This window comes from Penicillium oxalicum, chromosome VII (genome assembly GCF_001723175.1).
Source record: "Penicillium oxalicum strain HP7-1 chromosome VII, whole genome shotgun sequence".
Lineage (NCBI taxonomy): Eukaryota > Fungi > Ascomycota > Eurotiomycetes > Eurotiales > Aspergillaceae > Penicillium > Penicillium oxalicum.
The window spans coordinates 625,047-653,013 of NC_064656.1; the positions used below are offsets into that span (position 1 = coordinate 625,047).

Sequence of the window (27,967 nt, forward strand, 5' to 3'; positions counted from 1 at the left end):
TGATTAGGAAGACGCCAAAGTCACCCAGTCACTCGTGAGAATCCGCTGCGTAGGATCTTTGACCACAGCCGGCTGCACGAGCTTCTCAACGAAACCGTAACGCGGTACGCGGCACCCGTTTGAGCCCGCGCGCGTAAAATCTAAAATTCGATGACCGTCCTTGGCCATGGCCAGACGCTGGAAATTGTTGGAACCAGGATACAGAAGCAGGTCGCCCGTCGCCGCCGCAATCAACGTCGCGGCAAGAGAGAAGACATCTGATGAGGGTAACGGGGCAATCTCGCCGGATCGGAGCGATGCGAGGGAAAGTAGCTCCGGCGCCGTAAAGGGGGGCGTGAAGGCTGACATGGCCGCTTGGTTCGCACTCGAAGTCGAGTTCGAGTCCCGGGGGATTTCATAGGCAGAGGAAAAGTCTGCTAGGAGCGGCTCGTATGGAAAGGCCTCCGGCGAGTCCGTGGTGACTGGTCGAAGAAGCACGTTGTGAGGCTTGATATCGCCGTGAACCATGCCAGCCGTATCGTGCAGCCAGGCCAGGCAAGTGATCAATTTGCGCGCCATATCGCGCCACGAGTCGGGGCCCTGGACTGGTTCAAACATCGTGGCGGTGGAAGGGAACTGTTTGCGTAGATCGGCTTGGTCCTCAATGAACGTGGATAATGCGAGCGGAACCGCAGACATCACCAGCGCATCGTATTCAGGAAGAAACCCGTGAAAGGGAACGACGTAATCTTCACACCCGGGGATCAGACTCAGGCGAGTCATCGTCAGAGCCTCGCTCTGGAGAACCTTGTGCGCATCACGGCGCAGCGGCGCTTTCACTGCCAAAATGCGGCCTACGGTGGCCGGGGAGCTCGGAGGCGTGTGGAGAGGGCCCGTCGGTTGACTCTGGATACACCGGGCTCTATATACGATACTCCATGCGCCACGGCCAAATTCGAACGGCCGGCTACTTTGATCATGGCAAATATCAATTTCACCCGGGAAGATGAGGGGGGTACCGACGTTCCTCCTCGTGGCCGCGGAGAGTGGCTCTGAAGACGGATCTTCTACCGGAGAGGTCGAGTGCCGAGGTCGAGATGTGCCCTTGCCAATGGGGGTGACTGGTGGAGTCAAGGCCGAGTCTGCTGGGGGAGAGTGTGGCGGGCTGCGCTTCGCATGCGCTGTATTCACTGACAGACGCATGGGCGACGTGCAAGAAGCCATTGTCCGCACGATTTACCCTTCCCAAAGAATTTCAAAGGCTCAAGTCAGCCCGTAGTGATTCTTGTCGTCGAAAGGGTTGCAAATGAATTGATTGTAGTCGAGTCCAGGGGGGGAAAAAGAAAAGAAGTTGACCAGTATTGATAGGTCCCGGCGCGGAATCCGGGGCGCTTAATGAGCAATTGTTAATAGATAACGGGGATCATCCGGAAAAGACCGGTGATTTCGGGGTATGCGCAAGACGGATAATGGAGTCCGTAGTCCCGGCGGTATTGGTGAGATCCTTGACCTTGACGAAGATGACTCGTGCTGCCGTGCAGGGGCAAAGCTGCTGGTGTCGAGTATATCAGGCCGTTTCACGATTCTTGAGTGATGACGTCCGTGGGCGGCAAAAAGGCAATGCGCCAAAGGATGGTACCGTCGCCGTGGCTCCAAACTCAAACCGTCTGGTCTGGCAGGTGAATGGCCCTTTTATATGAGCATGGTGAACTGGTCGTGGCTGGTTGATCGTTTTGAGGAGAGGAAAGGACAGACAATGGAGCCGAAAGTAAGAGAGCACAGTCGAGGTGATGAGTGAAAAGGGTCAAGGTCGATTAGGATCACTGGGGCCAAGGGTCGGAGGGAGCGCGTCACATTCAAGGTCGGGGGTTGCATGGACTGGGACAGTATGGACAAGTCGCAAATCACTCGAGCAAGAGGCAATTGACGAGTGCGACAGACTTGGGCCGGGTGGTGGCACACTCGCCTCGAGTCGGCTTACGGACGTTTATCCACAACCTGGTTCGTCGTCTCAAGTGAGCGATAAAAGGCGATGGTTGGTGACCAGTCGCGAGGCGTTTGAAGGAACAGGATGAAAGGGGACTCAAAGAAATGCAAACTAGAAAAAGAAAAGAAATTTCATTCAACCTGGACGGCGCTCCCTACTGTGACTGTCTGGGGGGGTAAGTGGTCCACGATCCGACAGTTCCCATTCTCTTTGGCGCGTCCATTTCTGAAGAAACGGTGGTTCTTCCTCTTTTTTCTTCTTCTTATTTTTCCATTGGCACTATCTTTGGGGGCCAGACCATATACAGAACGGTGACTCGAGCGCCGTCAGCAGACTCCCGTGGACGCGGAGCAGAGAAAAGCGTCACGATTGTTCGGGAAGAGCCTCTGTGTAGAAAGGAACAGACCCCACAAAGTTCCACTCCGACCGCACGGGTATCCGGGCTGGGCTCTCTGGACTGTGGTGGATTCTCCGGATGGCCCAGACAAGACTTGTGGGCTGTTGATTGATCACGATTCCTCCCATTTGGCCGGCAACAGAATCAAGACACGAGAAGAGTCCCCGTCAGATTCTCAGATTCCCGGGACAGGACCCTGGTCTCGCTTCGACTTGACAGCACGCATTGTCGCCGGGGGCGATCTCAGGATCATTCTACTGTACTACTCTAACGACTCCTAGTACGCAGGCAGTGAGTGCTTGGTACCCATGTCACTGCCAACGGCAGACAGTCCTGGCTGGTAGCTCTACTTGTCAGCGACAAGAAGATCTGATCTTCCATGGCCGTGGATGAGTCCTAGACCGGGAGAGGTGAAAACCACCTCTCGGTGTTACGGTAGTAGTCGGAACCTCTGTGGGGGGGCTAGTGATTTCCCGTTTAGGGACTCTCCCTGCTTCAAAAGGGGGGAGATCCCTTCCGAGGTCTCTGGATCGTCCAGTCCAGATGGCAGTTTCATGTTCTTTTTCGTGTAGCTGGTGACTCAGTCAACTCGATCCTCGGGTACTGTAGTTGCGACTCACCAGGCGGGAAATGGCAGATCACACTAATTTTCCAGAAATGCACGAGAGGGAGAGAGAGACAGGGTGAGGATTTTTCCTTGGGATTGGATTACACTATTGAATCCTCCATCCACCAAGCTACTGACCCTCCGTCCCACGAGGCAGAGGAAGGTGAGGAGGCTGGGCGCACCGTGATCGGTCCAGACAACCCAATGTCGCCCGGCGATTGGCTCCCCGGCGAGGGTTCATTAAACTGGCTTATCAAACTCTGCATCTGTCAACGGAAACGAGATTCCTTTTCCTCTTCCTTTCCCTTTTCTTCCCTTTCTTTTTCCGATCACGTACAAATCACCGTCATTCTCTGACCAGGATGGTGGAAGCTTCAATGTAGCATCCGCCAGTTGACTTGGGTGTAAACTGTGTGTAGATCCCTAAATTCAAGCTGATCATCCTTTGGGAGCGGAAACACGTCTCAAGACGCCCTGTGCACCCATCGCGGTACTCCCTGATCATTGCTGTACTGGTCACCAAACCTGGGCTCCACCTCTCCCGCGTTGGAATATTATCGAAATGGATCCCATAAGATTGAGTGTAAACACCCTCTATCCATTCCTCGATTCTTCAATATCAAGCTGGTCAAATTCACGCATTAAACGTCTTTCCCTGAACTGCACGTTCAGGGTATGAGATAACACATCGCTATCTGCATGCGCCCAGGACTGACGCCAGACTTCTCGCCACGAGATGATCCCCAACTGCCGCCCACTCGACTCCACCAGTCGAGGTGAAAATATGCAATGATGCATCGCCCCCCCCCCCCCCCCCCCCCCCCCAAAACGCCAAAACGGTGCATTGCGGAATCCCAGCCACCCCAAGTGTCCAGCGACAAAAGTGACACCACTACTGGAACCCCAGTCAACACCATCTACCCGATGGACGAATGAGGCTCAACCTGACCGGGACAAGAAACAGGGCTGCAGCGGCAGAACCGGGGGTGATGCGGTCATCCAGCATGCGTCGCGACGAACGCACACGAGACACGCTCGAGGGCTGTGACAGCACCGCCTACTAACGCACAGCTGCATGTGCTGGAAAGATTCTGAATCACAGAATCTACTCGATTCGACATATGTGTGATGGAGTCATTGGTGGGTCCCGTCTTGAGTGACGCTACCGGTGAATCCATAACATTCAATCATGTCCAAAGACAACAGGTCCGGTACCTGTACATTTAGGTATCGACAAGTTTGACTGCCGAGAAACTCCCGTTGCCGCCTGTCACCCATCTCCCCTTAGAATCCAAGACATACCAGATCCTCGTACGCTGGACACTGGACCAAAATTGGAACAGAATCAGCGCAGGAAAAATGTTCCAACAAGTAATTACTTCTAGTTTACTTTTTTTTCCCTTCCTTCCCACGGCATCACATTCAATTGAAGGAGACTATGGATAACCTGCCAAGAAAAAGTCAAACGATCGTCAGGAAAATTTCCAACAGGTCATGTGCGCGGGGCGGGCTCCTGCAGGGTGCGCCGGGCCTATCCGTGAGGCCAATCATTTGGCCCCGTGCCCTCTCCGCTGGCTCGGACGCCGAGATCGACGGCGGAAAATGAGCCACCGCAGCAGGACGCTGCAAACAAAAAAAAAAGAACGATCGAACCCCAGCAATGACGAGCGAAGCTGTCGAGTGAGCATGATCTCGTCTCATCGCGATGATCGTCAATTTCTTGGGGATGGAGAGTTTCGATTCAGACCTCCTCAAAAAAGGAGCATCCTCGAACAAGTCCCGAGATGTGCACAAGGGGACATGGGCATGTGCGCCGAACCTTTACTAGAGTTAACCCTTTGATTGACAAAAGCGTTGCATATCTGGAAAGCTGTGCTCGGGGGGCCGAGAAGTGGATGAAAAAATGACGTCGCATTTGTACACTGATGCTGAGGGAGACCATGAGATCACAAGAAGCTCATCAGGATTATCTTACAGGAGTTGGGTTTATACAAATCTCACTTGTGCAAGTCTTGGCAACATGAGAAATGATCATGAACGTCGTGATACGATAGTCTAGCGCTGTAGGGAGTTGACCGCACAAACACTGCAGGCTCACAGAGGGAAAGAAAAAAACAACCATCCCGCCACCGCCGCGGGTGCGCGATGTTAGTGCATGCGCTTCGGCACCACCATGAGATTGCGTCCGGCGCGAAACGAGGTCAAAGTACCTCCGATCATGCGGCTGAATTGGGTCGGCGTCACGGTTGGCGCTTGCTTTTGGTACTCGAGGAGGATGTCCCACATGACCACCCCGGGAATGCATCGAAGACGAATATCTGTAAAGTCGTAGTCGAGGTTTTCTTGGAAACACATCTCCGGCTGTTGACTGGCGTCGGGCAGCGGGACAGGCCCGTGGCCGGGTTTGAGCCGCTTGCGGGCATATGGTGCCAGTGATGGCACAGCCTCAACAATCTCGTTGGTAGGGCGGTCCACGAACAAGATCTTGAAGAGCTCGCTGAGGGTGATATGATTGCGAGGGCCAAACACCGAAGACAGTGCCTCGAACAACCCTTCCACATGCTGCCGCGTTTCAGCCGGCAAGGGCCCGATCTTCTTGAGAAACTCGGGATTGGTCTCGGGCTCGAAGAAAACGACGGTACGTGGTTCGCGTGGGAAGAGCTCAAACTTGTCGATCAGTATCGGTTCCGAGGGTCGTCGGTCGTATGTCAGCACCGAATCGTCAAAATTGTGAGACGCATTCATGGTTCGGAGGTCGTCGACGAGCCGATCCCAACTCTTGTAGAGCCGATGGTGCAGACTTGCCAGCTGATCGGACAGGGCCGCTTTCTGCGTGGCGATAGTGTCATCAAGCTTTTGTAAGTCGGCAGCGGTCTGGCCGGGGTCGCCAGCGGCTCGAGAGAGCGCTCGGGAGGTCTTGTCAATTTCGATCTCGAGGTATGCCAGTTCATGTCGGCTATGGGCAATTGAATTCTCCTTGTGCAGGGCGGTCTGGGCTCGCTGTCGCGCTGTCTTCGCGGGGGACTTGACAATGGGGACCTTGGGGTCTTCCTGATCACCGGCCTCGATATCATCGAGGAGGGTCTGATGTCGCTCGGTAAATAAACGAGGACAGTGAGGGACGTCGGATCGATCCCGCTTCTGACAGACTGGGGCAAGTTTCAAGGGTGGAGGCTTCCGACGAGCAGACACAGAGACCTTGTGCGCCGCAGCTCGCTCTTCGACTCGCTCGCGACCCTTCAATGTCACCTCCAGAGGCTTGATAGTGATCCAGGAATGCTCCTCCTCATAGCAACTTGCCACCTCAAATGCTTGCGCCGCCACCGTCTCCGTCAGCAAGGCGGGCCGTCGACGCTCGGCGACGGTTCGGGGAAGAACACCCTCCACCTCGCCGGGCGGCATCGAAGCCAGGATACGGACACTTCCGTATTTATGTAGTCCTCTCTGCTGCATACAGCTCTCCATCATCGCACTCCACCATCGTTGGGGCGTGTAGTGGTCGGCTTTCTGGGCTGGAACAGGCGGGCTGGCCAAAACAAGAAGGGTATCGTTTCGAGGCAGTGCCTGGCCTGCGACTTCTCGGTCAGGAGAGTTGACTTGTTCGGGGAGGTATTCCTCAAATATTTCGGCCCAGTCACGGCGAGTGTAGATATCTTCGGAAATAAGTCTGTAGCTAGGATCGCTTTTCACAAGTTCGCGGAGCCAAGGCTCATAAGAGGGAAGGTCCGGCTCGACGAGGAGGTGGCGACGTGGACGCAAATATTTATGTATCGTCGCGGATAACAAGCCAACATTGGGCCAGAGGTCAAGAACGTCGACGGGGGAGTTTTTGCGCAGATATGGAGAGACGCGACGCACGACATCGGCTACGCGATAGAGCCCGAGTTAGCATGCGCCCTTGGATGCGTGGCGAGACGGGTTGGAGCTTCATACACACCACAGAGCTTGTCGCTAACGATGCTAGCTTGTAGTACTGTCCTTCGCTTGAGCTTCTTCAGAATGTGAGAGTGCATATCCTTGGTGAGCGGATACTGCTCTACTGGCAGCCATCGCTGCGCAAGCGCTCTCTTGGTTATAGACATGCTGGAGCAGAATGATGACGATCAACAAAGGGAACTATACACTGGAGAATTTGACACTCCAATTTGATCCATGATTGGATCGACAGGACAACAGCTTGTAATCACTGGAGTTCTTGGTCAAAATGGTGACGGTCAAGCTCGTCTGCTGCGTATATTTTTTTCTTCTCGAGGTTTCAGAAGATTCTTGGGGAAGCGGAGAAACTTGCGGCTTCCGCACGATCGCCCAGCCCGCATCAGGCCCCTCTCCCCTCATCGTCATCAAAACAGTCCGTGTCCCGTGTCTGCCTGCAACCAGTTCTCCCACCTCACCAGTCTCGCCAGTCTCGTGCCAAGGTGGTGATTTTCGCGGAGGGCCTCGGTGGAATCTCTGATATTTTCAGAGCAATCTTCAATCCCATGGTCATGCCCATTCGAGCGACAACTGCCTGAAGAGGGGCCACATCCGTGATTATCTGTCACGTCCTGGTCTTCTACCGATTTTCATACAGCCCCCTCCACCATGGCGTCCCAAGTTGCCCTTTCCGTTGCTGGCGGCAGTCCGCCCCAAAGTGTCGAGAAGATCACTCGTATCGCTCAAGATTACGACTACAACCCGGCCGTGGCTTTGAAATACTGGCTCAGAACCGCCTCAACACTGATGAGAGAGGTTTGAAGCGCCCGCTCTATCCAAAGCTTCTGATAAACGCCTACTGACATTCTGCGCTGAGATAGGCTCAAATATATGAGCGTGAGGGCCACGATGAACAGGTCTACCTCCTTCTCTTCCGCCATGCCCAGCTCGTCCTAGTCAATTTATCCAAACATCCAGATGCTCAGAAGAATGAGAGTGATCGTCAAGCTCTCATCAAAGCGGAGAAAGAGGTTGAGAAGAATCTGGCTAGACTTGAAGCACTGAAGCCGCGCATCAACAAGCGCTATGAAAGATATACCCAGCTGATGCGGGAGCGTGAGTCTCGAAGACTCTCGCCGGAGGTAAACGCACACCCTGCGGACCCTGCTTTAACTGGGGTGGCAGAGCCCTTGGAAGCAGGTGAGAACCGTGATCTCGCAGTCCGGCTTGCACATCATGAGCTCGACCGCCGGGCAACTGTGCGAAGTCGACGAGCGGCCGGCGAATGGGGCGAATGGGCAAACGTCTACCAGGCAAACCCCTCGTCTGCGGATATGGAGCTCAGCCAGCGGATTCAGAATATACGAAACAACATGGATCACAAATCCACCTCGAATCAGTCTCCCCATCAGCGACAACAAGGCTCGCTTGATGCAGGCTCGACTATCTCGGCAGCCTACAATTACCCCAGCGTACCGAGGCGCCAGATTGTAGAACCGGCCCTTTCTACTGCCCACGTTGCTATCCGAGACAACAATGCCGAACGCCAGATGCCTCCGATTTTGCCTCCGAAACAGCGCTGGGAACCAAATCAAGCGACTCTCGTTGATGGGGCACCGGGATCGAACGTACCTCCTCTACCCCCCAAACACCTCTCGGGACCTAAGCTTCCTGAGAAGCCGCGGGAGCCTCTCACTACTGTGCCTACGAAACCAGAACTCGACCCAGCAAGTTACACCTTCAAGCCATCTGCATATCTGGAGAATGGCAGCCCTCTGCGCTCGGTATTTCTTCCTGCGACACTGCGCTCGCAGTTCCTTGCCTTCGCCGCGCCAAACACCAAGAACAATCTCGAAACTTGTGGCATTCTCTGTGGTACATTGGTCTCGAACGCCTTGTTCATTTCCCGGCTTGTCATTCCAGAGCAAATAGCCACGTCTGACACGTGTGAGACCGTCAATGAGTCTGCGCTTTTTGACTACTGTGATGCTGAAGATCTCATCATGCTCGGCTGGATCCACACTCATCCAAGTCAGACCTGCTTCATGAGCTCACGTGATCTACACACCCATTCAGGATATCAGGTGATGCTTCCTGAAAGCATCGCCATCGTCTGTGCGCCCAGCAAGAGTCCTGACTGGGGGGTTTTCCGTTTGACAGATCCTCCTGGTCTCAAGACTGTACTCAATTGCACCCAAACGGGCCTGTTTCACCCACACGGGGAGGCAAACATTTATACGGGGGCCCTGCGACCTGGCCATGTTGTCGAGGTCCAGCAGTTGAACTTTGAGACTGTGGATTTGCGGCCTAAAGGACAATGATTGCGTGGTTGCACATTATAGATCAATCTTCTTTTATTTTCTTTTATTGCCTATGATACCCAGTTTTTCCTCTGCTTCGTTTCTGTGCTATTCAGAGCAGTTCGAGTCAACCAGTGAGGATCAAAATTTAAGTCTTGCCATGTGCCCCCCTCGGATTTTTAGGCTGGTGAAAATGTCCAGTCTTCGACGCCGTCCGTCTTTTTGACGCAGACCCCGAGCTAGCTCGGGTTTTGTTAGACGTTGTCGGAGATCGGCGTCGTTCTTGTTGACGTCGTGTCCTCCTTGGGCCTATCTGCGATGGGGTTAGACCCGATCTGTGATCTCTACAAGATGTTTACTATGTCATTCGACGGGGTGACCTACCATTGACTCGTCAAAATCCGCACCGTCGTACTTGTGGCCATGGGAGCGGCCCTTACGACCTACTTGGGTGATCTCTTCGACTGTATAGTCGCGGGATGTGCAAGTATGGACCATCTTGCAGGGTTGACGTGCGCTGAAATCCCAATGTCTGTTTTCTTTTGCGAAATCGCACTCGTCTTAACTGAATATTTGAATGGCTATACACACGGATCTGGTTTGTGCAAAGCATTTAAAGGATATGGTCCTTCTTCTGGATTGCCACACTGCCGTCATTCGAGGTGTGAAAGGCAACCCCGGGAAGAAGGTCCGTCCTATTGATTGATGACATTTTTTTGGGTTGTTCTGGGCTTTGCGTGACACAAGAGTAAACTCGAGAGAGTTCCATCATCAATCTGGGCGATAGACACTCCACATCGTCGGGCACCATGGATCAAGTATTTTTAAGGGTATGCAATTCAATCTTCTGCCTTGGGACTGGAAGGAAAGTTAAGATTCTGTCCAGCCGCGCTCATTCAATGATAGACCCTTGGACATGTTGTAAGTCTCCTGGAACGGGTACCTGCTCCCTAAACTAGTGTCCGAGATTTATTATATAGACCAAGAGAATAAAGCCTGACGAGGAATAGATACTGGGAGGGCATCGCCACATACCGGCAGTATTTACGTACGTTCGGTGACCGCCCCAATGTACAAGTGAACATCAATATCCATCACGGTTCACGCATGTACTTTTAATTTAGGAGGAACTGCCCAGGTAGTCATCAATCACTTGTGGCTCGGTGAAATCCAAGGCTCACATATACTACGAATCTGTTGAGTGGCAGCCCAGACCACGCACAGGCCATTGAAGGGAGGTCACCTTACTCCAAAACACTTTCATTGCGATATATCTACGTTGAGTAGGTATGCTCAATCACAATATATATTCTAGTCGTAGGCTATCTGTAGACTTCGCATGCTTAACTTTTGAACCTGAAGTTACTCCGGCGTGTAAACGCCCAGGGGTCCAGGCCCGCGGCTGGTACCTCTTGGATGTGGGGCGTACGGTCCTTGCGGAAACACTTGGCTGTCATTTATATTTCCACAGGGGAACCTACACCCCCATAGGGAGGTTCTTCCACCGGACGTGTGAGGTACCAACCTAGATAACGTGGGTTGAAAATTGCTTCTCAGCAGCACAAGAACAACGCTTATGGGAATTTTTGCCTTTCATTTCCAAGGCGGGTCCCTATCAAAATTTTCAATACCTCCTTTGGAAGCGTATTTGCGCTTACAGAGGCTAATATCGATGGGTCCTGGGTATCGTCTGCGCCAACATTTTTGTTCAGCCTATCAATTCAATGATCCACAATTTTGGGGGCCGCAGTCATACTACGGGGACCTCGAATCAGCCTTTTTTGCCCGAGTCTCCATTAGAGTCTTGCTAAGCCTCTCACGCATGCGACAAACATTGATACATAGACGCTATCTTATGCAATACAATTCTAGGCGATACCGAACCAGCAGGTGAGACGGCTGACAATTCTCGCTTATTCGATACCCGGCTTGAGACCAGGCTAAGGGAATGAGCCAGATGGTATGACCCACTTAGGTACTTAAGGTACCTAATACCCTTATTATCTTTCTCTCCTGTCCGGCCGAAATCTGATTCGAACAAGGCAAGATTCCATAGAGCCTCTCTGCGATACTCGGATTTCGAGAGCGTCCTGGTGGCTGCAGTAGGCCGAACATGAACATGGAAAGAAGCCAGGTATGTTTCCCATAAAAAGGATAATTTCATCCGCTCAAGGCTCCATTCTAAGTTGTCTAGAATCCCCAAATGACTCAAAGGCTGGACAGCTGTCCAACCGAAATCCTACAATTGATTTTCAACATCTTGTCGCCGACAGATTACCGTTCACTTTGCCTGGTCAATCACAATCTTCGTGCCCAAGCGGAGCCCTTCTTGTACTCCCAGATTCAATGGGTGTGGCAGGAGGCTCAGACCCCTCCTCCAATCATCAAACTTCTCCGATCGGTCACAGTGAGACCTCATCTAGCATCTTACATCAAGTCCATTTCCCTGGACGGCAAATCCTTCTGCAATGGTATCTACAGCAAGAGGATTCCCACTCTCGTGGACCTTGAGTCCGAGACGCAGATTGAGGAGCTTACCGCATTCGTCAGAAACACTCATCTGCCGTATGCTGACCGCTGGATCAGAGACCTTGTGAAAGGCACCATCGATGCCTTTGTGGCGCTTCTTGTGGCACAATCATCAAACATTCAATCTCTAAGCCTGGGCCCCGCTTTTACTCAAAGGAGTGAGATTATTGGCATGGTCCTCCGCACGGCTCTTTGTTCGTCCGTGGAAACCAATCTGCCCACATTCCCGCTCCTTGAAGATGTCTCGTTTCATCTTCGATATCGAGAAGATCGAGCTCGGGGCAACAAAATCAAGAACACGGCCGATGTTTTGCCACTGTTCTATCTTCCAGCCCTCAGACGCCTGTCAGTCTCGATCGAAAGCTCGCCAGCATTCTCATGGCCGACGTTACATCCTCCTTTAACGACGAATTTGACCGAGCTTGATTTGACACGCGTGCGTGAGAATTGTCTCGGCGGTGTCCTGGCCGCCACGAAAAATCTTCGCTCCCTGCGCTGGAAATGGTATTATGATTTTGGCCTCGACGACGAGGTGAACAAGCCCATCATTGATCTTGATCAGATCGGAGCTGCTTTATCCCATGTCGGAGCAACACTCACGGACTTATGCATCGTGGCCGACTTTGATATAGGAGGAAACGATCAATGTCTTCCTGGGATCAAGGCGGAAGGTTCCATACACAAAATTCTTAACTTGGTCAACGTGCGAAAAGTCCAAATCCCATGGGCCTTTCTCGTCGGGTTCGTGCAAGACACTTCCAAGCGGTTGACCGAGGTCATTCCAAGAAACATTGAATATCTCATCATCACAAACGATTTGAGGCTGCAAAACTACGATGGAATGGAGCCGTCCTGGCCGGAGTGGGATTGGACAGACGAAGCCATCGTGGCCTTGCTAGAGTCTTGGCTACGGGGTTGGAAAGAATGTATGCCGAATCTACGTGGTATATCGTTGGAGTGGATGGATGAAGGGTTTGAAGAATGGGATCCGCATATGAGGCAACGACTGAGGGAAGTGGGTGCTCATTTCGGAGTCCCACTGGACCTCGTGGTAATCAGATCTGCATACGCTGCGTAGTGTGATAGCGATATACAAAGATTTCGATCGGGCCCATTGACTCTGGCATTGAAGTATCATCATCCAGACTTGATAAGAAATCAAGAACTAGATGGGGCTGTGGGTGAGCCGCATAACTGAATCTGGCTGATTTCAGGCTTTCCGAGCAACTCCTCGAGATCGTACGGCAGGGCCGTGTCGCCCACGTCCAACGGGGTCATTCCCTCAGCCACGACAAACTTGTTGCAGCCCCAGACATCCTGCTTATTCTTAGACTCTGCTTTGGTAAAATGTGCGGTGCACGAGTGAGGGGGCTCACTTACATCTCTGTCTGATCCACAGGGATCTGTCTGAGTGGGGCTGGTGTCGCCTTTATTCAAGAGGACTGCAGCGATTCTGGCGCTCTTGGTAGCAAGTAAGGGCATGTCGTCCCCTTGCGAGTAATACAACTGCGCAACCATCACTTCACCGCAGTTGCCACGGTTTTTGTGTGTTTTGGATCCAAATCCCTCCTTCTCGAATTCTAGTTGGCAAAGCTGGAGAGTTTTGAGCACTTTGGTTTCCGGATATTCGTAGGCAAAGATTCCGGCGTTCTTGGAGGAGGAAGCCAGAAAAATCTCATTCTCAAAAGCCAGCACGACCATGGCGGTGGGTACATCTTTTGGAAGAATGCCGTACTGCTTAGAATCGGCAACCATTTCCGCATGTGCATCATGTGCGATTTGCCAAAGCTGCCCGTCAGAAAGGTCCTTGACGGATTTCTTGAATTTCAAATGGCTGCTGAACATGATCATTCTCCTAACAGCCGGCTTGAGTGTGATATCTTTCGGCCAACTTATCGCGACCTGGTAGTCAAGTCTGACTCCCAATGGGCCTTGAGGTTCATGTCGTACTGTGAAGTCTTGAGCGGCATTGAGTAATACGCCAAATCCCCAACAGACGAGGAGAACCAGGTACGAGACTCTGAAACCAACCATCATCTACAGCGATCTAGTATCAGAGAAGAGTGATCACCACGTAAAGATAATGTACGAGAAATGAACCCGACTTACCAAAGACGGATATTGTACCAATGATATGAGAACAAGAATGCCGATAATGGATCAAACTGTATATTTGCGGATTGCGGCCAATTTATATCACCCAACACGCATTTGTCTCCTTGAAAGTCCATACAGTTGATAAGACTTCTTTCAGAGCTTCCCGTTCAAACGGCGTCTAGACCCATCCCGTCCCGGCTTTGATCAAATAGAGCCAATTCCAAGTTGGTAACATCAAGCGAGTGATTAAATGACCTCGTAAGTAGAGGTGGATCTAGTAAGACCTCTTCGATTCTTCTACGCTGCACCGAGTACAATTGTCTTCTATGGTCTCGCCTCTTGAGCGGCCCACTATCATCGCTTATAGCTATATAAGCGCTAGATCTATTACAAGTGGAGTCAAGATTGTGGGCGAGTATCATCGTGGGTGCAGGGATAAATTTCAGACTAGCAAGGATACAAGCGCGACTTTAATGACAAATTGTTCAGCATCGCGGGACGGCAGTCATGTAAGAGGAGCCATTCAACCTATTGAACCGGATCGGTAGATAGATATTGAGTGCAAAGAAAATCTCTCAGTCAATATCTACCAGTAGAAAACTTCCATATGAGACTTCAAACACAAGAACCAACCTTGAAAGGAAAAAGAAAAGAAAAAGGAAGATTAAAAAAAAAAAAAAAGTTGAGATATAGCGCACTCATTTACTGCGAGTTTGTAACGCTCTTCAGCAAAAATCATTCTAGAAGGCTGCCATAAGGAGACTCGACCGAGGATAATTCGGTTGCACAGGCCGACTGGAGGCCGCCAGGAGTCTATCCGAAACATTGAGCAATCTGACATCAGCAAGACCAGATAGGACCCACTTTCACCTGCACAGTACAACCTTAATGCACCGTCTCTGCTGATCCTACCGAACCTCAAGAGCCTCCACCTCGGTTTTTGGAAATCTCAAAAGATTTGTTATTGTTCTTTCTCGGCCGCTTTGGTCATATGAGGCACAGATAGCCCATCTTCAAGACAGTCATCTCTCAAAGCATGGCTAGAAAGAATCATCGTCGACAGGCTCGAATGTATACTCGGGAATAATCTTGCAGTAACAATAGGCTTGGTTTCTCAGGTTTGTCACCCGCTGAGATAGGAAGTACGCACATATTTTGCAACGGAAGTAATTGCCCAAGTCACAAGGCATCTGCCAACCGCCCAAAAGCCGACCAAGCTTACATGCAGCGGACCGTCTTGGCGCTTTCAGATTGCCAAGCTCGGCACGGTCAGGGGTCCCTGAACACGGCACAACCTCGTGGCTTATTTGGAATAGGCGACGGTCAGCATCAATTGACCCACAACCGGATAAATGAGGCTACTAGGAGACTGTGAGTGGGGAACCGTCTACAAATCCTTCTAGCGGGCCCACGTGGTTCATCGCTCTCGACTAATCCATGCTGTTCCCCTGGACCCTCCACGAAAGAAGTCCACCTCGATCATGGGGCATGGTAAGCACTTGGTGGAAACAAGAACAAGTGAGACAATCGATGCGAGACTAGGTGACCACAACGGGATCGAGAAAGAGCCGCAAATTTCAGGGGTGCGAACGTTAGCCGATGAATCGACAGGATGGTATCCATTCCTCAACTGAGGTCCCAGCCTATCGTGAGAATTCACCACACACCCACCAAGATTATCTAGCATGGGGGCCGAAAGCTTCGGTCAATGCCACACGGACCTGTCACTTATTCTGGTGTAGCCATCTTGGCAAAGTCGACGTTGCATGAGTTTTCAACAGTACGAAAAGTCTATTTCAACCATTTTCACATTTTCACACGCCGGATAAATCTCGGTTCGACATTACCAGCCTGACATTCAAAGAACGAAGTTTAGCGTCAAGCTTCCGACGGCTCACATTGTGGTATCAAAAACGCCACAACTTCAAAGCGGTTTCGGGCGGCCGAGAGAGTCGGAGACGACTCCTCTCTCTGCCGGGTTTGCCGGACTTCTTCCGCGTGCCGCTATCATGTCGCGGGCGGATGGTGACTACATGACACGCCTAGACTTCGGGTGGGCGAGATTACTCATGAAGGGTTCTATGTGGGACACGATACTATTGCACCAGTGAATGACCGAAGCATCCAAAAGAACTTGTCTGCTCGGACGAGCCAGGAGCAATGTCCGTCTGACTGCTACCGAAGCTGACCTAACGCATCCACAGTTTCGGTCGAGAATACAGTCGGAAATTCGAGGACTTTCTCACCGTCAGATGTTCTAAGGGCATCGAGACTATCGCTTAGCACTGAAAGGCGGGTTTTGCTGATGGTCTACTTCAAAGGTTTAGTGATGAGAGACTGGCCGATTCGAAAAAAGACCGAGGAGGTAGGTAATGTCGCCAAAAGTTACTCTTTTCATCTCTGTAAGCTCTAAGCTAATTATCGAACTTCCAGAGCAGTGAATTTGGGAAGCGAGTGGGCCTTTTAATCCAGAATCAACAAGATGTATGGCAGACAAACACAGTTGGAAAGTAACAGGCAAGAGGAAGGGACTCAATCCTACTGAACGGCAGAGATCACTATGTCCTGATGGTGAAATACTATATATGATAGTTGGGACGCCCACCTATTTTCTATGCCGTACAAGCTTCCTCTCTCTCTCTCTTTCTTGTCTTTCTCTCTTCCCGTCGCTCTTTCTGCCTTTCAGCTCAAAATGCTGAAGCCACGATGGTGTGGTCTACTGCTTCTCACTGCTTTAGTGGATCGTGGCCTTACGAATCCGATCGCGGCGGGATATGCGCTCGGAAATTTGAGCTCGTATTCTAGTCAATTGGTAGGGAGAGATACTGGTGATGATTTTGATCCATCCGACCTTTCGTTCATTACGAGAATGGCTGCTATTGGTGACTCCTATTCTGCTGGAATTGGGGCTGGTGCTCGCCTTCAGGGAGACGGCGGTAGGTCTCAATCTTCCCTCCAATCGTGGCTGATGCATCGAGGCTAATGTTTATTTGTTTTCGGGAAAGATTCGGCATGTAGTCGATATGACAACGCATATCCAAACCTCATTCATACCGACCTTCGGCTAGGCGATCCGGCGACCCGGAATTTCCAGTTCAAGTCATGTTCTGGAGCAGTTATATCCGATGTGATTAGCGACCAGATTCCCCAAATCAGTGGGAATCAGCAAGTCATTCTACTTTCAGCTGGTATATCTCGCCAGAGAAATCTCACCATTGGCCTATCGGGACTAACGTGTGCCGATTCTAGGTGGAAATGACGCTCAACTCACAAGCATTCTCAATCAATGTGTCTTCCAATGGGCAGTCCTCAATGCCAATCAAGTGAAAACCGCAAAGGCAGCAAGCCAGTTGGATCCAAAGTTTGCCTGGGCATCTTCCGTCGACTGGGACTCCCTTGGTGTTGGCTGCGCCGGGCAGCTGGCTCAAACCCAAGCAATCATTGAGGGAAGCGAGTTTTCAAAGAGTCTTGACTCTGTCATCTCTGCGGCTAAGTCAAAATTAGCATCCGAGTTAGTTACCTTCCCTCTTGTGAATTTTTCGAAGGCTAATTGAAAATAGTGGCATGATTTACTATACGGGGTTTGTGACTCTTTCATTTTTTCCAAGCGAAAGACCAAGATATTAATGATGCTTTTCAGCTATGCCAAATTTTTCGCAGAGGATCTCTCGTCTGATTGTGATCAAGTCAGCTGGTCAACCTGGATTTACGTCAGTAACCCGTCTGCACTGTGTTCAAGATGATGCTGATGTCTTGCCAGAAACTTTACAACATGTTTCAGCCCGAGGCAAAACTGACAACGCTGAACCGAAGAGCGATGAACGCTCTTGTGGATTCTGTCAACTCGAAGATCGTAAGTCATCCGAATTTGCCTATTCTGTTGATTTGATTGATGAGCTGATCGCGTAATTTGTAGTCGGATGCGGTTAAACGAGCCGGAAATCAGGTGCAGTTTGTGGACTACGACTCTTACGTGGGCTACTTCAACGGCCGCTTCTGCGAGGCAGGAGTTGATGAATCCACGAAGGAAAGCAACACAAGGTATGTGGTGGAATATTTTTTGATTATATACCGAGCTGACTCTTAGTCCAGAACTGGTCTCATGTTCTACGAGCTCAACACCTTGGATCCCTTTGGAAGCAACCCTTGGAAGCGCAGTGAAGAAGATATTCCAGAGGGCACATTTGGGGGCACAGTGAACCAATATGCCCTCATCACACAGCTAGTGGACCCAGATGCGAAACTTTCTGAGGAGTCTCTAGTCGATAGCCAAAACTCTGCCGTTACTTTCTCGAGGCGTGCGTCAATCCAAGCCTCGGTACAACCCAGAACCATCCCGAATCTTCTTCCAGACGGGTAAGCAATATACATTTCTCCTTACAAATGAGGAAACTGAGATTGAAAATGTGGAGTTACTGGTACTGACAGCCCATAGATACGGACGTGTTTTCCATCCTCAGCCATTGCTTCATCAGCTTATCGCCTCGCTGGTCATCTATCATATGACCAATCAGAATGAAATCAGTCATGGATATCCGGAGATTCCGCAGAGTTTGGGATTCGACTCTTGTCCTTATTACCCTTCAGATGGCTCTAACTCCTCAGCAAGCGGACGTGCGTATTGTCGAATTTCTACTGGAATCCTCGGAGGCTAACACAGTTTCATCCATCTAGAGCAAGTCGCGGTAGCGTCTTACATCAACCCGCTGGCCGACCCTTCGGCTTGGGATCGCCTGGTTGGATACTCTTCGAGCAAAATGCCCATCCTGGTTGCTAATGTAATGAACGGTCCGGATTCTGTCGTGGATGACCACTGGACCGATGTCATTCAACGAGCTGCGGGCTCGGGTAAGACTGTTCTTGGATATGTGCGGACCGGCTATCTTGGCGTGAGCCAACAGAAATTCGTTACACGGCTGGGTTCCGGCGATTTGGCAGACTGGACTGCGCAGATCGAAGAAGATGTTGACATGTGGTATTCGCTGTACGGTGATAAGATCGGCGGTATCTTCTTCGACGAAGGTTGGCCTGAATGTGGTGCCAATAACGAATACGTCGACCTCTACAAGTACATCAACGCCTACACCAAGCGAGCCCACCCTGGTGCTCTCACCGTTCTGAATCCTGGATCACCTATGGCATCTTGCTTCGAGGACACCATGGATACTTTGCTGACATTCGAGTTGGATTACACGTCGTACAAAAACTCCTACACCCCCAACGACTGGCCAGCAAAAGACCCCAGGAAGCTCTGGCACATTGTCTACAATGTCCCCGAATCGGCGATTTCCGAAGTCATCAAATTATCGCAAGAACGCGGTGCCGGATTCATCCAGCTCACTGATGATCTTTTGCCAAACCCTTACGACAATTTGCCTAGTGATTCCTATGTGCAGAGCATGCTGAATGCGGTGGACGGCGGTTCTCCCATGAACGCCCCTGCAGCTGACTGGGGCTCAGGAGGGACAATTGGAGCAACCGGTGGCCTGTCAGTTGCCAAATCCGATTACAGTTCAGCCAAGCTATCTTGGAATGCAGCCTCCAATGCTCTGGGGTATCATGTCTATGCTGGAGATAGCCTTGTCGCGAGTGTTCCAGGCTCGATGACCAGTGTCACAATCGGAGGTCTCCAGCCGGGGTCGAGCACTGAATTCCATATTCGCGCCGTCGGTGGAAACGGCGACATGGGATTCTCTACCAGCCGAGTGACGGCTCGTACTTCGTCTTTGCCAGACGGTAAGACGGTCGCCAACTACCACTCCGTGCCCAAAATGGGCTCCACCAAAATTCAAGCGGATATCCTGGTCCCGTTTGCATTCATCCGTCTCTACATTTGGGACTCGGTGGGGTGTGATTTTGATACAGACCCAGGATGGAGTGTCAACTTCAAAGTGGACGAGTATGTTTGCACCAAGTACATGGTTGAGGGCACCACGCTGTACAAGTACAGTGGCGTCCTTCCCAAAGGGTCGACTGCACCGCCCTGGTCTTGGTCAGTGGTGGGAGATGTCTCTCTCGACATTTCTGGCTATACTTACACTTGGAATTTGCCCATCGGAACTCAGACTATCGACACAAGCAAGTTTGTCGTTCAAGCTCAGGGCTACAATCCACTCATCAACGCCTATCAGCCGTCTCCTGATGATTACGACTGCAAGGGCTCGTCGATGTGCTCCACTCCTGACTTCCTGAAATGGTGTGACCACGCCGTCAACTACCTGCAACGAGACGACTACAAGAGATATGCCACCGAGTAAGTCCTCTCCCGTTACTTTTGCTTCTTCAAATGACCTCCCATGGGCGCTGCAACTACTAGAACATCCTGTAAAGAGAATTGTTGGATCCGTACTAACGTTCGAGCACTAGTGGACTAAGCCTAACTGGAAATTGCTGGGGTGACAACGTTCGAGGCTGTGCCGTCTTTATCCAAGGTGCCAATTGCAGCATCAGTGGCAACGACCTGTGGAACGACTACCAGAACATTCGAAACGTTGGTGGATGCAAAAAATGTGGATCATTCCACCGAGGCGATGGCTGTCTGATCACAATCAATTATGTCTCTGACTGTGACAACCATGGCTAAGTGCGGCAAAGGTAGAGACGAGCGAAGCTTGGGAGGCGCTATATTTCCATATTTCCGTGAACTTCTTCCTAGATTCAGTCTGCTTCAAACCCATATTTGTATAGAATCACTTTGAAACTCCATGGGACCGGGTCACGCCCGGCCTCCAATTCTCCCATAAACCGTACGACTAACAAATAAACGTATCATCTTCTATCTGATCTACTTCTTTTTTTTTTCTCTGTGCGCTTTCAATTTCGCTTCAGACTTCAATTGAGCTGTGTGGATATACATGTGGGAAACGGTGTCAAATAAAGCACCGGAAAAGGATCATTCGTCAAGCACGTGATGGATCCAGTTATTTAGATAACCTCTTGAGAACATAAGGAATCGCGCGCGTTCCTGCCAATTGTTTCCACCCGTCGCTCATGTCATGCTGTTAGGCTCCAGCAATGCATTGCAGTGACTCTGAGCTGGTCAAAATGCCCCCACATAGTAGACATCGACGGCTCCGGTGGATCATCCCCGCCGCTGTCACCACGCCTTCATTCCCGAGCGCCGACTCCCAAGCAACCCACTAACTTTTGTGCCTTGACGAGTTCTTGGTCTGATCCACTCCCGCCGACATCACCACTTCACTAGCGCCTAGCTTGTCTCGGCTTGCGCCAGCTTCTCCGAACTGCCAACTCTCGGCTCTCTTGACATTGATTTCTCCAGCGTCCTGATACCGTTTTCTTCGTCATTCCGACCCCACACTGTCTGCATGTCGTCCTCATTGCAAGGCAGTCTTCCTCCCTCCGATCACCCCGCTACTAGCAGCATTTCTCACTCGCCTTCCACCTCAAGATCCGGCTCACGGACACCACAAGGAAACTCGGGCGCTTCCTCCTATAGTCAATATTTCTCTTACCCTGTCAGTCACGTTTTCACGGGTCTCTATCGCCGCTTGACCGACCCAAGCATTTCTACTTCCGCCATGCCTTCCTCGGTTCCGTGGTCGACCTCGTCGTCTTCACCAGAGGTCTTCACGCCGCGCCGGACAGCCTCGCCATTTCAACCTCCACCGCTGACCCCTCTCACCCTCACAATCCCCCGAGGCGCCGAGTTGCTGCAACAGCAGCTCCTCACCCGCTCGCTCGCCGAAGAAATCCGCCTCCTGGTGCCGCCCCGCCTCCAGCTTATGGAGACCTGGCGTCTCGCATACAGCCTTGACCGCGACGGTGCCTCTCTCTCCACGCTATATGATCACTGCCAGCAATTCTCCCATCGTAGCCCGCGGGCGGGCTACGTGCTCGTTGTTCGCGACTCTTCCCCCTCCGGCGGCGTTTTTGGCGCATACATGACCGACGTCCCACACCCGGACTCGCAGTTCTTCGGCACGGGCGAATGTTTCCTCTGGCGGGCGAGCGTTCTCCCACCTCCAACGAACTTGAGCCTCGCATTCAAGGGGGATGGACCACAATCGGTCGAAGCGCTGGAGCGAGCAGGTCTCCCGCCCCCGCCATCAGCGGACACTACCCACGCTGGTCGATGGAGTACATTCCGCAGCGACCCACGGAACAGGGTGAAGACCGAGTCGTCGCCGGCTCGAAATTTGAACATGAGTCTCAAGACCAACCTGGCTGCGGCCAGCGGTGGCGCGCTGGCGCCTCCGTCACCGTCCTCCATTGACACACCGTCACGAAGTGGGGCCAGCACGCCCGAACGAATTCGTTTCAAGGCATTTCCCTACAGCGGGGTGAATGATTATATGATATTTTGCGAGACTGGATTTCTCAGCTTGGGTGGCGGGTGAGTTGGGTTTCTGTTCTTTGTCTCTTTTTCTGCTTTTTGGGCCCTTTCTCGCGGCATCTAGGATCACTCGTCCCACTAACCCTTGCATTTAGCGACGGTCGATACGGTCTCTGGTTAGACTCAAGTCTAGAAAAAGGAGTCAGCTCTCATTGCCAGACGTTTGGAAATGAGCCTCTTGCCGACGAAGGCGAGAAATTCGAGGTTCTCGGCGTTGAGGTGTGGTACGTAGGAGCTTAAACGAGTTGTGTTGTGCTCCTTTGCGCTGGGCATTTTTAGTGATCAGGTGTAGAGAAATTAGTATTTCACATCACGTCAATTGGCCGGGTGGTGTAGTTGGTTTCATCACGCAGGCCAGAGTATGCCCGGGCAGCAGCTGAAACATCCATTTGCCATTCATGTAGGCACGACGTTCCTAGGAAGAGTTAGAATCCCTCATTTTACGAAAATTATCCGAAAGCGCTCCATATATATATTGAGGCCAACAGACTGGCCAAGAGTTCGCCAGCAGCACTCTCTCAGCCTCTCCAAGGGGGGGGGGAAGGCAGTACGCGAATTGACCGAACTTGAGTCGCTTTCCATTTGACCAGGGGCAGAAGTCAGGGAGCTAGGTAGGAAGCAATCTTGAATAGCGCAAGTCTAGACTGAGGATTATTCTCCGGGAATGAAGCAAACAGCACAGAGAATGTGTGGATCCGTTCTTTCTTGTTGCTCAAGATTCATGATTCAAAAAAAACGCACCAGGATATCCACATCTGGCCGGATGGTGTAGTTGGTTATCACGTGTCGTTAACACCGACAAGGTCCTGGGATCGAACCCCAGTCTGGTCACTTTTTGCCTCCTTTGCCCTCATGGAGCTCAATATTCCCTTTTTTGGTAGGGATCCCGAGACTTTGTTCGTTACGACGCCGTCCGTGGTTTTATCAATGGACCCGTTGCTTCTCTGAAAGTTCTTTCCTTCATCCTCAATGCGTTTCGCCTCTGTATGCATAGTGTTGGCGAGGTAATGTTGCTATTGATCCGGATCGCTGAGCTCTGCCACCCCGTTGTTCTTAGTGTAAAATGGCCAAGAGTCTGGCCAGGCCCGCCCGAGGTTTTATAACTACGTAGGTAGCGTAGTGGGGGGAGTGTATAGTAGTAGTTTATATCGACAGTCGGCGAAGCTGACCTCGACAATGGCCAAGAACGCGCTAATCCTTTTTGGTAGCCGAGGGTCGACGTCAGGTTCTTACAGTAATTAGGCTTAGCGTTACCCCTGTTACGCATATAAAACAGATTCGAAGTATTCCATTTTATATCCTCCGCCTACTAAATTTAACGCTATGAAATCAACCGAGCGATCCTCCGAGACAAATACTCTGGACGATTATTTTGATCGTCTGATTCGGGAGAAGGTTGCGTCCTTCTACTTTTAAATTCTTTGATAAAACAAGAGAAATGTTATTCTCGCTAGCAGCTTATCGTCCATAGCACTCTCACTAGTGAAGACGGAGACTGCTCGTCCGACGGGTGCAGTGGGCTTTTTACTCCTGACTTGGAAACCACGGCCGACAGGGCAGTGATGACATTTGCTATCGATCACATGAACGAGGAGTGGACTTTGTGGGGCCGGCATAAACGGGCTACCATCGTGCAACTTGTGCCGACATCCTAGCCGCCGTTTCATACTTCCTGAATGACTACGCAGATGGCAAAGCCGACCCTGCGAGTCTGCGTGACCTTGTTCGGTCGACAGGCCCCTCTAGCTACAGATCGAGCTACTCGAAAACCCTGGCCCTCTCGGTTCGGCAGGTATCCTGCAGTGTGGTCGACGATCCCCAACGAGTCTCTCAATAAAGGCAACATCCGTCCGTTCATCACGGAGGTCTCTAGTGATAGTAATATCGACAACGTAGACGCCATTGACGCCATCTCCCCTATGTTCTTTATCCTGAGTCCTGACCTCTCCAAGCTGCTCATTGCTCCCCCGCCCTCAAGTATATGGGTACACCGCTTGCTATTTATGTCATACTACCAAGCTCTTCTACTGCTTTGCTCTCCTGAGACTAATAGAACAGTTCTTGCCCTAACGGCTGAATGCACAAGACGTCTTTTCACGAACGTATCTAATGGTCTCCAAGGCTCAACTGCAGTTTTGCTCATCCTCAAACACCTCTTGACACTCCATACTTGTCCTCTGCAAACCCTTAAAATGCCTAAGCGCAAGCACGAATCATCTCCACCTCCACCCCCACCGCATGGAGTCTCTCCGTCCCAAGGGACATTTTGTTCAGCACCTAGCTTCACTGAGACTGAGGTCGAGAAGACCGAAGATGGCTGGAATTATCTTCAAACTCGCGCACATGAACGACTCAATCGGTTCGAGGTCACAAAAGAATCCGAAAAGCTGCTTGACTGCTTTGGGGGGCTGCTTGACTGGCTTCCGCCAGGAGGAGGAGACTCTATCGCGCACGTCATTCTCGATGCGGAATCGACGAGATGCTTGTGACTACCTTTGAGAATATTCGCACTTGTCTTCTCCAACCGAGTACGTGCATGCAAACTTAGCGTGAATATGTGACTGACCTCTTATAGTCAGAGCGTCTGGCGGAAAAACACCCACCCCTGTTGACTCACCGCTTCAAAAAAGACGCGAGAATGCTCAAGCCATATATGAAGTGATTGAGGAGCTGCAAGTGCGAGATTCGAATTTCCGCAAAGGCTGTCTCGAACGTGATAGAAATCGTTGTGTGGTGACGAAAGCCATATCGTTCGACAAGGCGGAAGAAATAGGGTCGGCGGAGGATGTTCTACAGGGAGATCTCGAAGCTGCGCATATCATTCCCTGGTTGTTTGCAAGCTTCGACCCCATGGTACTTTTCCTAGAGCCTTCTTGTTGAAGAGTACATACTAATTAGCGCAGAAAGGTGCAAGCATCATATCGAATATATGGGAAACCCTCTACCGATGTTTCCCTGAGATGCGCACAATCATGCGAAGTTCCAGAATTAACGAGATTGAGAATGGCCTCACGCTTCACCATTCTATCCACCGTGAATTCAGTCGCTTCGGATGTGCCTTCGAGCCGATCGTGCGTCTCTGTTCTAGCTCTGGAAACTGGAAGGGTTCGTTTAGGACTAATTATTCACTTAGGCCAACGCTCCGCATACGTACAACTTCGTTACATTCAAGCGCTTTCCCACCAAAATGAACCCATTCCTCCCCCACCAGGTCACTTTCGTAGATGCATCCCAGCCTGAGCCAGAGTCCGGTCTTCCACACCCGGTCTTGTTAGACTGTCACTATCGACTTGCGAAATTCTTCGACGCGAGTGGGATGGGCGAGGTCATTGACAGAACTCTTGATCTTTTAAAGGAACTCAAGACTGGTTCAGTCTTAGCTCGTGATGGTACTACTGATCTGGGGTCTCTGCTTCGATACGCGGTCTGGGAATCTGTCACGGTTTAAGCTGCAAGCTGTATGGTTTGGCTAAAAGCCATCGAGTCGTGGCACGAAGTCCTGAACAGGGGATAGAATCGGCGCTAGACCAGGTTCTCTGCAGGGCGCAGAACCATCGTCGCCAACTCGGTTGAGCTTTTCCCGGCTGTCACTCTTCTCGCCTTTCCTTTGACACTGCTCTATGGAGAAACAAGTGACCTGAGAATGAGAATGGATGAGGTGCAGCTTCAATTGAGATGATCTAAAGCGATGATCGTCCCTGCGGACGTGTGCCGAAACTCCCACCCACCGTGCCTCGGAAGGCAAGGCGCTTTCCTTCCGCATCTTCTTCCAGACGACGCGTCCTTTTCCCGCAGCGACTCCGCCTAGCACCTCTGCTCATCCCCGCGCTATGGAGATCTCGAGATCATGGTTTCAACTTACCCAGGCCAGGCCGAGAAGCGCACAGAGGAGACTGCAGCCGGGTTGGAGACAGCTCCCTACGTATAGATATTCGCAATGGTCGACGACAGGACCGGCGGTTCACTCGTCAGTCAATCACAGTCACCCGAACGCTACTACCTGGAGTTACCGGCCAGCGTATTACTACAGTGCTGAGTGCGTCTTCTTTGATAATGAAGTTCGAGGAGATCAACGATGGTTTGCCGTCCGCCAAACTTACCCACCCGGGGCAGACATGATGATCCTCATTTCGACGCTGGAGGAAATTGCGGGCAATGCATGGGATTATAAAGGTCTGTTGGTTTTTTCTGTTGATTTCCATCTGAGTCTCTGTTGATTTGCTTCACTTTAATATAATTATCCTTTAGAATTCGATGTATTGGAATTCCATGATTTTATCCCGCGCGAGACGTGAAGAGCACACCAAAAAGCAGATGTACCCAATGGCAATGCACAAAAGCTCGAAAATGGTGTCGAACCAAAGGACTTGGGTCCGATTAGATGGCACGCGGTGATTGAGCCAGCGGATAATTCCCCTGTCAATTGCGATCACCGCCCAGAAAAAGTTGACTGCGAAGAATAGAATACTCGACACCAAGAATAAGAGTGCAGGGCGCTGCAGTAGAAAAGATACATGTTAGGCCCGCTGAAATGGGATACCAGTCAATGGGTTGGCAAGCTTTGCGGTACTTACCTTGATTTGTCGGTCCCTTGTGTAGGATCGAATTGTGACAATTCCAGCCCAAGCCAATATCTCTGACGAAGCAAGCCAATGCACCAAGTAACGGGCACATTGACTCCAGTGAAAGGCCTCCAACACAGCCCGAGGGGCCTCGTTAGAAACCTCTCCACATGCATACGCAACATACAGTGACCACTCCAGCACACATGTCAGTGCTATCACGACGAGGCAGATTGCATGGCACAGAGTCAATGAGGGTGATGATCGGCCTGTGTGACGCCGTTGAAAGATGTGAGCCAGTCTATAAAGGAGATGGAATGTCGTGCATGTCGCGAACAGATACGCAAATTGCTGAATGAAAATGATGATCAAATTGACTCCAGCGGCTTGGGGTTGCGCAAGTTGAAGAGAGCTGACAACCAGGCCGAGAGTGTCCGTACTAGCAGTATCGATAATATGAGCATGAGGCAGGTTTAGGGAAGTAACACGACCGGATACTCCGCATTCGGAAAGCTGTGGTCTTTTCAAAGATTGTAGTCGGTCCAGACGTGATTCCCAATCGGTTCAGCAATACACTTACATGAAGTAGGCGACGCAAGAGACCAGAAGAGATCTACCAAGGATAAGATCTTTCCCTTGCCTTTTCCTTCTGAAGATGACGATAATGAGGCCCGCAAATACGATCCATTCTGCCAGGACAGCGGCTAGGATGATTGCGTAGGAGACCCGTGACTGCTCCATGAGGTCGCGAGCAGTCGAGTTTCCGTCTGCTGTGGAGAGCGTGCTGAAGATTCTAGTCTCCAAGTCCCAAGCTCCCGGTGCAGTTTTGAGGTCTTTAGAGCACGCTTGCAAGAGCAAACATCTGAACGACCCTGTTAGGTGAGTGTTTGATCAAATTCAAACAAGTAAGCACCTTATGCCCGAGAGCTCTTCGGGGCCTTTTGTACCTAGCTGGTCATCTTGTGGCCTGCATGACTATTGCACCAATAGGTACTAAATGTGGGACAAGTGGTGGCAGACAGAAGTTTGGGGCCAGGTCGTTACGATCCAATGGGATCGGGCCCTCGCTCACATATATCTATTGTAACGGGCGATGCGCAGTCAATTGACTCTTGGCAGCTTTCTTGAGTCGACCAATTTGTCAGCGCGAGTGCTGATCCCCGTGCGCTGGACAGATTCGCCTCCCACAGGCCATGTTGCGCTGAGAGGATTAGATGTGCGTAATGGGCTCACCTCGGGCTGAT

The 27,967-nt window shown here is 51.2% G+C and overlaps 10 protein-coding genes and 1 non-coding gene across 11 annotated transcripts; 6 read left to right on the plus strand and 5 right to left on the minus strand.

The window, feature by feature from the left end:
- Positions 1 to 3: 3 nt before the first annotated feature.
- Positions 4 to 1,203, minus strand: POX_g08748 (uncharacterized protein; the record flags this gene model as incomplete). Its single annotated transcript, XM_050117517.1, has 1 exon — positions 4 to 1,203. The coding sequence occupies one exon, from the start codon at positions 1,201 to 1,203 to the stop codon at positions 4 to 6; it is 1,200 nt and encodes a 399-aa protein (XP_049965661.1).
- A 3,915-nt stretch (positions 1,204 to 5,118) lies between these two features.
- On the minus strand, positions 5,119 to 7,052 carry POX_g08749 (uncharacterized protein; the record flags this gene model as incomplete). Its single annotated transcript, XM_050117518.1, has 2 exons — positions 5,119 to 6,836; positions 6,908 to 7,052. The coding sequence occupies 2 exons, from the start codon at positions 7,050 to 7,052 to the stop codon at positions 5,119 to 5,121; spliced, it is 1,863 nt and encodes a 620-aa protein (XP_049965662.1).
- Positions 7,053 to 7,551: 499 nt separating this feature from the next.
- On the plus strand, positions 7,552 to 9,203 carry POX_g08750 (AMSH-like protease sst2; the record flags this gene model as incomplete). The annotated part of the gene is made up of 2 exons (XM_050117519.1): positions 7,552 to 7,698; positions 7,764 to 9,203. The coding sequence occupies 2 exons, from the start codon at positions 7,552 to 7,554 to the stop codon at positions 9,201 to 9,203; spliced, it is 1,587 nt and encodes a 528-aa protein (XP_049965663.1).
- Positions 9,204 to 9,323: 120 nt separating this feature from the next.
- Positions 9,324 to 9,680, minus strand: POX_g08751 (uncharacterized protein; the record flags this gene model as incomplete). The annotated part of the gene is made up of 2 exons (XM_050117520.1): positions 9,324 to 9,491; positions 9,567 to 9,680. 2 exons carry the CDS (start codon positions 9,678 to 9,680, stop codon positions 9,324 to 9,326), a joined length of 282 nt encoding a protein of 93 aa, XP_049965664.1.
- Positions 9,681 to 11,385: 1,705 nt separating this feature from the next.
- POX_g08752 (uncharacterized protein) lies at positions 11,386 to 12,789 on the plus strand (the record flags this gene model as incomplete). The annotated part of the gene is made up of 1 exon (XM_050117521.1): positions 11,386 to 12,789. The coding sequence occupies one exon, from the start codon at positions 11,386 to 11,388 to the stop codon at positions 12,787 to 12,789; it is 1,404 nt and encodes a 467-aa protein (XP_049965665.1).
- An 80-nt stretch (positions 12,790 to 12,869) lies between these two features.
- POX_g08753 (uncharacterized protein) lies at positions 12,870 to 13,745 on the minus strand (the record flags this gene model as incomplete). The annotated part of the gene is made up of 1 exon (XM_050117522.1): positions 12,870 to 13,745. One exon carries the CDS (start codon positions 13,743 to 13,745, stop codon positions 12,870 to 12,872), a length of 876 nt encoding a protein of 291 aa, XP_049965666.1.
- Positions 13,746 to 16,500: 2,755 nt separating this feature from the next.
- POX_g08754 (uncharacterized protein) lies at positions 16,501 to 20,391 on the plus strand (the record flags this gene model as incomplete). Its single annotated transcript, XM_050117523.1, has 11 exons — positions 16,501 to 16,744; positions 16,814 to 16,996; positions 17,058 to 17,319; positions 17,369 to 17,389; positions 17,449 to 17,518; positions 17,569 to 17,661; positions 17,725 to 17,849; positions 17,901 to 18,164; positions 18,244 to 18,422; positions 18,483 to 20,061; positions 20,175 to 20,391. The coding sequence occupies 11 exons, from the start codon at positions 16,501 to 16,503 to the stop codon at positions 20,389 to 20,391; spliced, it is 3,237 nt and encodes a 1,078-aa protein (XP_049965667.1).
- Positions 20,392 to 21,133: 742 nt separating this feature from the next.
- POX_g08755 (Oxidation resistance protein 1) lies at positions 21,134 to 22,401 on the plus strand (the record flags this gene model as incomplete). Its single annotated transcript, XM_050117524.1, has 2 exons — positions 21,134 to 22,161; positions 22,257 to 22,401. The coding sequence occupies 2 exons, from the start codon at positions 21,134 to 21,136 to the stop codon at positions 22,399 to 22,401; spliced, it is 1,173 nt and encodes a 390-aa protein (XP_049965668.1).
- A 517-nt stretch (positions 22,402 to 22,918) lies between these two features.
- POX_tR159 lies at positions 22,919 to 22,992 on the plus strand. Its single transcript has one exon. It is a non-coding gene; the product is annotated as a tRNA-Val (tRNA).
- Positions 22,993 to 23,837: 845 nt separating this feature from the next.
- On the plus strand, positions 23,838 to 25,609 carry POX_g08757 (uncharacterized protein; the record flags this gene model as incomplete). The annotated part of the gene is made up of 6 exons (XM_050117525.1): positions 23,838 to 24,138; positions 24,220 to 24,520; positions 24,592 to 24,689; positions 24,737 to 25,014; positions 25,065 to 25,232; positions 25,295 to 25,609. 6 exons carry the CDS (start codon positions 23,838 to 23,840, stop codon positions 25,607 to 25,609), a joined length of 1,461 nt encoding a protein of 486 aa, XP_049965669.1.
- Positions 25,610 to 26,405: 796 nt separating this feature from the next.
- On the minus strand, positions 26,406 to 27,464 carry POX_g08758 (uncharacterized protein; the record flags this gene model as incomplete). The annotated part of the gene is made up of 3 exons (XM_050117526.1): positions 26,406 to 26,657; positions 26,736 to 27,243; positions 27,304 to 27,464. 3 exons carry the CDS (start codon positions 27,462 to 27,464, stop codon positions 26,406 to 26,408), a joined length of 921 nt encoding a protein of 306 aa, XP_049965670.1.
- Between the last annotated feature and the right edge of the window lie 503 nt (positions 27,465 to 27,967).